Below are 9,485 nucleotides of genomic sequence, written 5' to 3' on the forward strand. Positions count from 1 at the left end.
TGTTGAGAACTTACAAATGTGTGTTCACACTAATACACAAACAATTTGAAAACATGTTTTTTGTTTGTTTTTTCTATTCCTTTTTAAATTAACTTTATCCCCAGATTGTTTTTAGCTTGTGAATCGGACAATTTCCCCCTTAAAGGAAGTCACACAAATATTTTGTTGTGTTAACAAGTATATGTCTTGATGCATGTGCAATCACCCGGGTTATTAATTCTGTTCATCTGGACGTAGTGTTTTCAGTGGGAGAAACATTTCGTCACTCATCCAAGTGACTTCTTCAGTCTCAGCTGACTGCAGGTTTCCCCAATCTTATAAACAGTACATTTTCATAATGACTGAAACCAGCCCACTGAAGGAACAATTGGCTGGGAGGTCAGTTCCTTGATCATCAAAATTCTCCTGACTAATCATCAGCAAGCACTGATGGCTGATCATTGACCATTGCTCAATGGTCATGAGTACCATTCAGAGAGAGTTGGAGAATGGCTGCAATCACAGCATTGCATGATGGTGAAAGATGCACCCTTAAGCCCCCTCCTCGATTCAGAGATGGTCTTTCCCTTTTTACGTAAATGGCCTCCTTGCATCCCTTCTCAAACCAGCCTCCTCCCTGTCCGGGATACATCCTCATCATTGAAAGAGTGTCCACTGGCCTGTAGGTGTGGAGTCCTGGCCTGTCGAGTTAGCTCTCCTGTCATGTGCCATCCACACAACACAGAAGAACTGAGACTGAAGAAGTCACTTGGATGAGTGATGAAATGTTTCCTACTGGAAACACTACGTCCAGATGAACAGAATGAACTTTAGCAAGTATAATTAGGATTAAACAAAACAGTAAGGGTGGTTGAACAGAGACTATCTGCATATTTTGGAAACATTTCTATCAGACAATTTCATAACATACAACTGTATCTGTTGCTTTAATGAATTTTTATTACTTTGATGACATTTGTAGTTTTACATTTCTCAGGTGTCATCTGTATTTCATCACTACGGCTTTCACAAAAGTGTAGAGTTACTTATGTGGCTGAATTCACAACCCCTGCAAATGTGGAGGAGTACATTACAGGGTAATAAGCTCACACATTTTCCATAGGTACATTTGCTATGAGCATGAGTTATGAAATAGCCAGCAGCATTTTAAATAGAAATCAGTGCTATAGTAGCTACATGCAGTGCATCATAAAGTAAAAAAAAAAGGCAAACATGGTATTGTGTGCAGAAACGTCTTATAGTTTTTCTGTAGTATAATTTACAGAACTAAAGGAGTGCAAAAAGGTTTCAGATATATGTATTTGTATCCATTCCATCAGACAGTACATTGTTCTCCTTTACTAAGGACTTATAGGATCCTTCGTGCTGTAGAAATGAACTCTCTGCACAGCATCGTCAGCACCTGAAAGAACATGAGTTACAGTTAAATTAAGGCAATGTACGATAATAGCGCACAAGCTTTAACGTGGTGTAAGTAAAACCTGATTGGCAGATGAAGTTGAGGTTCTCTCCACAGGGCTGGTCCTGCCAGAGGAAGTGGTCCGTGCTGGCCACGCCTCCACAGGTGCTGGAGTAGCTGTCAGGAACAAAATCTTGTGGCCAATTTAAGAAATTCATGGTATATCCAGACATCCAGAACCACTCGTCTGCTCTGAGGGATCTGATGAATCAGAAATTCGTTGAAATGTTTTTTTCAATCCAAACAAATACAAGGACGCACAGCCTGAGACGTCATGACCTCATCTTTTGAAAATGTCTGAATTTGCAAAATTCAAATTGTCACGGCGTATGAAAAGAGAACAGGTTTGAGCATCTGGCCTCTAGCTATTCTGCACGAGCTTAAACATGAATTATGGCCCTGACTCTGAAACAAATCCATCATTTGAAAATACATTAGCATATTCCTAGTGTTACACAAAATAGGTGAAGCGCATTTCACAGAAAACGTAAAATACACACACAAACATTTAATTGGAGCACCGAACACTATTTAAATTTAGAGCTTTACTTACAAAAAAAATCTGTTTCTTCATTATTTTGTTTCTTTTCACTCCAGGACCGTGTGTACATAATTTCATTCCAAATCATGTTAACATGTTTTTGACAATAAAGCTCCTTGAATCCTTGAAATATTTCACAGCAAGCTTAGATCTGAGTAATAGAGCAGATTGGATCGAAGCATTCTGTGTTTCTGTGAGTGAGCTTGCAGTTGTTTGTGTTTTCAATTCCTGTTTTGATATCACTGTCGTTTTATGTTGAGATGTGGTTCTTGTAGTAGTATCTCGGTTCTGGTTCTTGTTTAATGTTAAAGTTTTGGTGGCTGTTGGATTACTTCACTGAAGGTTTGTTGTGGTATTTAACACTGAGATGCTAGGACACAAGACAAAATATTAAAAAAATATATTTAAAAGGTATCCTACCCACTAACAGGTGCCATGATGAAGAACACCTGTCAGTGTTCCTAATGTTATGCCTGATTGAAGTATGGTTTTGCCTACCATTTCTTCATCTTCTGAATTTCATGTTCTCCTGGTTGCTTCTTATTTTGTTGATTGTCTGTTCATTTTGAGTAATTCTGTTTTTTTCTTTTGGTGATGTTCAATAATTTCTGTTAATGACTGTTTGTTTTTTTAGTGGTGGCTCTTTTGTGGTCATTTTGCTCTGAGCTGACAATCCTACATAAGCTGTGGATTACTTATTACTTGACATTAAGACAGTTGTCAGCAAAACAGAATCAGCTAATTTATATTATTTCTTGCTAATTAATTTGGTTGTTAAAAATACTAATTATCTCATTTCATCAGTACCTGCGCAGTCCCAGCCAGACGTGGTCTGTGAGGGAGAAAGGAACGAGGCCCAGCAGCTGCTCCAACTCGCTTTGCTCCTGTTGGCTGTGAAGGCTGAGCAGGTCCCAGTAATAACGTCTACAGTACATCAGAGCATCAGACCAGCAGAGCCTCTCTCCCACCACCGTCACGTTCCTGCCACCAAGCTGCAGGCTCACAGTGGGAGGAGGGCTGGAAGGAGGTGGAGGTGTCGGTGAAGGAATGACGGCTTCTGGTGCTGGAGAGAAATAGTTTTGTTCTATGTTTGACTCTTTTTAAAAAAAATTTAACTGGTTAAACTGTATCGTTGCATTATGCACCCAATTAAAAAGGGAAGACTGAAAACCAGAAAGAAGTTCAATTTGTCCACTGTGTAGTGGAAAATGAAAAAACACTAAACACTAAAAGGTTAAAGCTGTTTCTACGTTTGGAAGTAATTTTCCAACAGTCATATATCCACACATGACCACAACAGATCTGCTAGAAAGAAATCTTATGGCCTTACCAGGCAGAGAAGCAAACACCTCCACTTCACACAGCGTCAGAATTTTCGGAGATCCTGGTATGATCACACTGATGTAGCGACCTTTCATTTCATTACACTGGAATGTGTATGTTGGTGTACCCACTAATGATTCCAGAACGCCACACCTGATGGTGTTACACAAACATCAAGGTGAAATCATCATCATCATTTTTTCCCTCTAGACCCTTTTCACTAGGATTTTGGGTGCTGCTGAGCCAGCAGTTACATTTGCAGCCACTTTCTTTGGTTTTGTATTTTGAATAGTTAGTGCTTTTTGGGGTTTGCTATTTTACAGTCATATGCATGACATGTATATTTCAGGTGGAAATAACAGAAGTCGCACATTGGGAGTGTTTTCAGTTTATATCCTGTAGTTGTTGGTTCAGTCCTTCAAGTATCTTGGTGTCCACATCTCCTCAGACCTGACATGGGCTGCCCACATTCAGGTCCAGACCAAAAAGGCTAGGCAGTGCCTGTATCACCTACGACAACTGAGGAAGTTCAGGGTCTCTCCAAAGATCCTCAGGATTTTCTATACAGGTGCTGTGGAGAGCATCCTCACACAGAACATGACATCGTGGTTTGGGAACAGCTGTGTGAAGGACCAAAAAGCTCTCCAGAGAGTGATCCGTACAGCAGAACGCTGCTGCAGGATTGCTCTCCCCCCGCTTCAGGACACCTACACCAGGAGATGCCGGACTAGAGCAGCGCAGATACTGAAGGACCCGTCCCATCCTGGCAACAAACTGTTCCAACTTCTGCAATCTGGTAGAAGGTTCCGCATCTTCCGGGCAAGGACAGAGAGACTAAAGAGGAGCTTCTATCCCCAAGCCATCCGGGCCCTAAACACACACACCCGCCCTCTCACATCATCTATAATTGACTGAGTCAGGACTCTTCCAGACACTCTAAACCCAGGCACAATGTACATTTCAAATTCCTTTAATTTTAAATATGTTTATATTGTCTATCCTGTAAAATAGTCAGATGTCTATTCTTATTAATGTTGTTTATTTATTATCTCCAAGCTCTGGTTAACATCATCCTCTACATGTGTGTTTGGATCCTTTGAATCCTTTCTACTATCAGTCTCGTGTCTCACCTGGAATTTGTGTTGCCATTCTGCTCCAGTGAGTCTCCAATCAGGATCTGTGCCCCAAGAAGTCTTTCAGAACAACAGTCTTGTCTGTTGATGATGGTGACAGCAGTGACTTTATAGACAGCCAATAAGTCTACTCTCCACCAGGGATTCTGCTGTGTCCAAGTGTGGGTACAACATGAATAACCCCAGAATTCAGTTCTGCACCCATCGACACCTTTGAAGGGAATCCCTGCATACCCTGTTGATGACTGTACTGTTTGTTTGTTTAAGGCCACATTTTGAAGCGGCTCCACTAAATTGTTGAAAGGAACAAACAAGTATGAATCAGTATCAGGCAGATGTGTTTCCATAGATCAGATCCAGTCACTTAAAGCTCTACCTGCTGGGGCAGCATACACCTCCACTTCACACAGGGTGAGAGTCTTCTTTTGTCCAGGAAGAAACACGTTCACAAAGCGACCCTCCATGCTGCCTCCATCACACCGGTATGTGTAGGTTTTACCCACTTTGATATGTGAGATGGAAGCACACCTGACACCAATGGATGGGGAAATATTAAGTTGACATAATTACTTTCTCAAGAAGAGAATGTAACTGAGAACACAGCCTTTTGAAAGTTTTCATAGGTTTTCCCAAAAAATCACAGAAGCTTTTATTGGTTCCTTTGCTAGTTTGACCGATGTAAGCTATTTACATCTCTATGGCATTTATAAGAACCAATACATGAAAATTTAAAGAGTAACGAACAAGTGTGAAGAAATACCCTTTAACCTTATTGTGAATGTTACACATTGCATAATTAGTGATTAATTAATCCAAACAATTTGCAACTGTTCTCTAATGTGTCTCCTATTTTTGTATATAGGTCTCTAGTTTTGTATATATCCCTCTTGACTGTATATATTTCTCCCTTTGCTATTTATTTCTGCTGTCTACTATTTATATTTTATTCTGCTGTACATGTACAATGACAATGAAGGGCTACTGTATTCCATCTATTCTAGTCTATTGTAACGCAAGGTTTCAGCACATTTGGAACAGTGCAAACACAACAACAGAGCACAAACAAGCAAATAACTACACATAAGACATGTTAGGGAATGTGTGTTGTTTTTTAAAAGGAAATTAAAGTATCAAATATAAAATATAAAATGTCAGATTTTTAAATCTGCAAATATACACGTTTAATTTCATTCAGGTTTATTTATATATACTGTAAGGAAAGCACCCTATAGTATTTGGGTGATCACTCTAACAATCAAATAACCCCCTGTGAGCAAGCACTTTGCAATGGTAAGAGGGGGGAAATGTTTTTTTAGTGGGGTGCAAACTTCAGCAGAATCAGACCCGGGGATGGGCCAGACCAGTTTGGGGGTGAGGAAAGAAGAAAGGGAAGACATAAGACAAAATACCAACAATTGGAGAGAAAGACAGCAATTTAAAGACATTGCAGCTCACTGTATTGTGATGTTTATATCGATCTTAAAAATCCTAAATTTGTTGCAGTTAAAAGGTTGGGAAATCCACTCATTATATGTTAGTTCACCATGTGGTGGACAAAATGAATCTTGTAAACTTTTGACTTATCACTGTTCCAGTTATACTTAAAAACTCACTTTACATTGAAACACTTGTAATTACCTGGGATTATTGTTTCCATTGTTCTCCAGTGAGTTTCCTATTCTGATCTCAGCTCCATCCAGTCTTTCAGCACAGCAGTCTCCTCTGTTGGTGACTTTTACAGCAGTGATTGTAAAGCTTCGCTGCAGGTCCACCCTCCACCAGGGGTTGGTCTCGTCTTCAGCCGTGTGGCTACAGAACCCATTGCTATAGAACGAGTTCCGTCTGCCATCGATGGCTTTGGACGCAGTGGCAAAGGAGAGTGTAGATGACTGGGTAGCTTCTCCTTTCAGTGCCACATTGGGTAATGGGTGTCCTTGAAGGAAAACCACAAAGAGACATTAGATCATTGTGAATAGTTAATTATTTGTTGCAGAAGGCGCAGAGTGCAGTAATTTTGAAGACCACACTTGGCTGTCATTCTGGCTCAAAGACCTTTAACTATACAAAACAACAAGAATGATTAATTTGTGTTGGGAGGTGGGCCATTTGGAAAATTAACAACAACTTGAACAATCAAGGCCTCAGACTTGTGTATCGGCATCAGGCTGAAATGTGATTACCATAGTAAACTTCAACCTCGCAGATGCTAAGGACATTTTCACTTCCTGGTAGAAACACAGTGACGTAGCGTCCCTCCATGGAGCTACATGGAAAGTAGTATGTCTGTCCACTGGGAATATGAGAGATGACGGCACATCTGTGTATGAGAAAGCCAAAAAGAAGAAAAAAATAAGAAGGGACAATATGCTACTGAAATAATGATTGCTCATGTATTTTATCTGTCTGCTTCAAGCTGTTTCACCTCATGCTTTCAATGTCATTGATCGCTGCGGACTTTCCAATCCAGATTTCAGCACCATCCAGTCCGTTTTCCAGTTCTGCTCTATTGGTTATTATTACAGCACCAATTGTATACACATTTACCAGGTCTACCCTCCACCAGGGATCAGATTCTGACTTGGTGAGTGTACAGGACCCTAACTGATATCTTGATTCTCTTCTCCCATCAACTGCTTTGCCAGCAATACCCACGCTGTCACCAACTGAGGACTGGCTAGCCTTTTGGTTCAGTGCCAGGTTATGGAAAAGATAACCTTAATATAAAAAAAATTTGTTAGTATTATCAATTATTCTCTATTTTTTTAAAGATTGTTTTGAGGGAAGTGAGGAAAAAGTTTACCTGTCAGCGCTCTAGATATCATCATGAAGGAAATCACTGTTAATGTAAAGAGTTTGACTTAAAAAATGTAAAGTATAATTTATATCATATTCAGTTTTAACTGTAGTGTTTGAAATTGTGTAAAAATGGGAATTTTAAAGGGAACAGCATACTCAACAACATCTCTGCTGAGTGACTGTTGATGTAACAAGCAATACAACTTAATTAAATTAACGGAGTGGATATAAAAACAAGGAATCATCAAAACCAGAAACATGTTGTGTCTAAATGTGTTTGAAAGACACCTGAAGCTACACTGATTGATAATTCCGATTAATCCTCGCTTGAATAGCTATTATTCCAGATCTGACAGCAATTTCTCAAGTATCTCACTGTTGTTTTTAAGACTTGTATATATTTTTATATCACCTCTGTCCAAAATGTTGCCTCAAGACTTTGCGTAGACCAAGATTTAAGTAAAAGAGCACTATGCTACTACTCAAAGTATTATCATCATTTTTGTATATGATAATGATTTTGAGGGTTTTTTCCAAGGTTTAAAATGAATTAAATCAAGTGTAACTGAAGATACTGTAAATTGACTTACCAATGGAGATGCAAATATAATTTCTCCCACTCATGGCTTTGGAAAATAATCCCAGCTATTGTCACTTTACTGCCACTGTGGTTTTCTTCAGAGCATAACAAATCACAAACCTTTCTACCTCATTTATTCTGGTGCAAACAAACATGTAAATTTTTATTCAGTGTTGTTTGCATGAAGGACAACACACCCACATATTACATTTGCTTCTTCTAAACAAATCTCGCTTCTGAAGTTTTCATAAGTTTTCTTATGTTTTGTCCACATCGTTGTTATAGAGTTTTCTCTGTTTCGTTCCCCTTTTCTCATTACACATTTATGTTCCACACACCAAGTTTTTCTTTGTGTCCAAAACTCTTGGTCAAACAGCTCATTATGGACTCTAAATATACTCAGTAATAAGAAATGTGCTTGAGCAATATTGCCCACAGCAATTTAAAATTCCACACTGACATGTGTAACACCTGAACAGACGCCACAGGTCTCGCACAGGGTTTGGTTTTGTGTTTTTTTGCTATTCTTTTCACTTTCTAGTAAATTTGCTCCTGGTGATGTCACATCATTTATATGTGTGTACTTTCATTAGTGCTTTACAAATGTTTTGTGGTTGCAGTGAACACCAGTCAAAAGCATCCAGTTCCACCCAGTTTTAATAAATGGAATTATTTATTTAGTAAATGTTTGACATGGGTCTTAAATTTTTTTTTTTTTTTTTTTTTTTTTTTTTCTAAATGACATCAGAAACAGCAGTATGCGACATTACGTGATGGCAGAGCTTCAGTTCATCCTTTGTCTTTTTTTTTTTTTTTTTTTTTTTTTTTTTTTTTTTTTTAATAAATAGGACAGGGGGAATGAATGAGAGAGAGAGGGGGAGAGAAAGAAAGAAAACCAAAGGGGAGAAGAGACGGTGAGAAGGGGGGGGAAGAGAGACAAAAAAAAAAAAACTCCTGGGTCACCTGTATGGAGAAAAAAAAACAAACAAACAAACAAACAAAAACAAACAGAGGAGACAGCAAACAACAAAGAGTAACATAATAATAGAGAAAACAAAGCACCATCACAATAAACTAGCTAGTCATAGATATCAGTATTTACTAAGAGTTACTAAACGATATTGTGCAGCACGCAAGATAGACAGCGCACAGTGTGCTTTGAGGCAGCAGCCAAGAAAGCTTTAGTCCGCGTCTGTGAATACCCATGTGTGCATACCTGTGTGGATCAGCATGCTTGCATTCCAAAGGTTTCTCCATGTAATGATCTGCTAGGGAGTGTGGGGGGGCCACAGCCCCGTCCTCCAGGGTGTGAAGCGGGTATGGAGGAGATCAAAACTCCAGACATCCAGAGGCCCCCAGAACACAAGAGACCATGGAAGACCAACAGAGGGGCAGCCGCGCCACTGTCCCAGTAAGAGCTGAGGAGAGTCCCAGATGAGGGCTCGCCCAGCAGCCGCGGAGCAGAAGTCAGGGGGAGTTGCAGTGACGCGCCCGTGAGCTCCGCCGGCCCCCAGCTGCGCCTGAGTGACCGAGCCCTAGGCCGAGAGGCCGGGGGCACCCCACCTCCAAAGGGGCCCGAGCGAGCCCCAGGCCCCAGGCCCCAGGCCCCGACAAGCGGCCGCCAAGGAGTGAGCCGGTGTGTACCCGGACGCC

At 40.2% G+C, this 9,485-nt stretch overlaps 1 protein-coding gene across 1 annotated transcript; it reads right to left on the minus strand.

Annotated features, from left to right (window-relative positions):
- Positions 1-1,340: 1,340 nt before the first annotated feature.
- On the minus strand, positions 1,341-7,922 carry LOC146577814 (uncharacterized). Its single transcript, XM_085255382.1, has 11 exons — positions 7,843-7,922; positions 7,257-7,292; positions 6,879-7,170; positions 6,637-6,773; positions 6,095-6,389; positions 4,833-4,984; positions 4,454-4,745; positions 3,331-3,476; positions 2,808-3,063; positions 1,482-1,660; positions 1,341-1,402 (listed from the first exon to the last, which is right to left on the minus strand). Exons 1-11 carry the CDS (start codon positions 7,874-7,876, stop codon positions 1,341-1,343), a joined length of 1,881 nt encoding a protein of 626 aa, XP_085111508.1. The 5' UTR covers positions 7,877-7,922.
- Positions 7,923-9,485: the final 1,563 nt, after the last annotated feature.

Source organism: Mchenga conophoros, linkage group LG3 (genome assembly GCF_057382185.1).
Source record: "Mchenga conophoros isolate Kocher_MC1m ecotype Shallow Benthic linkage group LG3, M_conophoros_male_GT1.1, whole genome shotgun sequence".
NCBI classification, from domain to species: Eukaryota; Metazoa; Chordata; class Actinopteri; order Cichliformes; family Cichlidae; genus Mchenga; species Mchenga conophoros.

Excerpts from the sequence above, each read along its gene's own strand:
- LOC146577814 (XM_085255382.1), bottom strand. The coding sequence starts at position 7,876 with ATGAGTGGGAGAAATTATATTTGCATCTCCATTG. Across the intron at positions 6,390-6,636 it reads CGAGGTTGAAGTTTACTATG|GACACCCATTACCCAATGTG; the intron begins GTAATCACATTT and ends TTTTCCTTCAAG. Across the intron at positions 1,403-1,481 it reads CAACTTCATCTGCCAATCAG|GTGCTGACGATGCTGTGCAG; the intron begins GTTTTACTTACA and ends ATGTTCTTTCAG.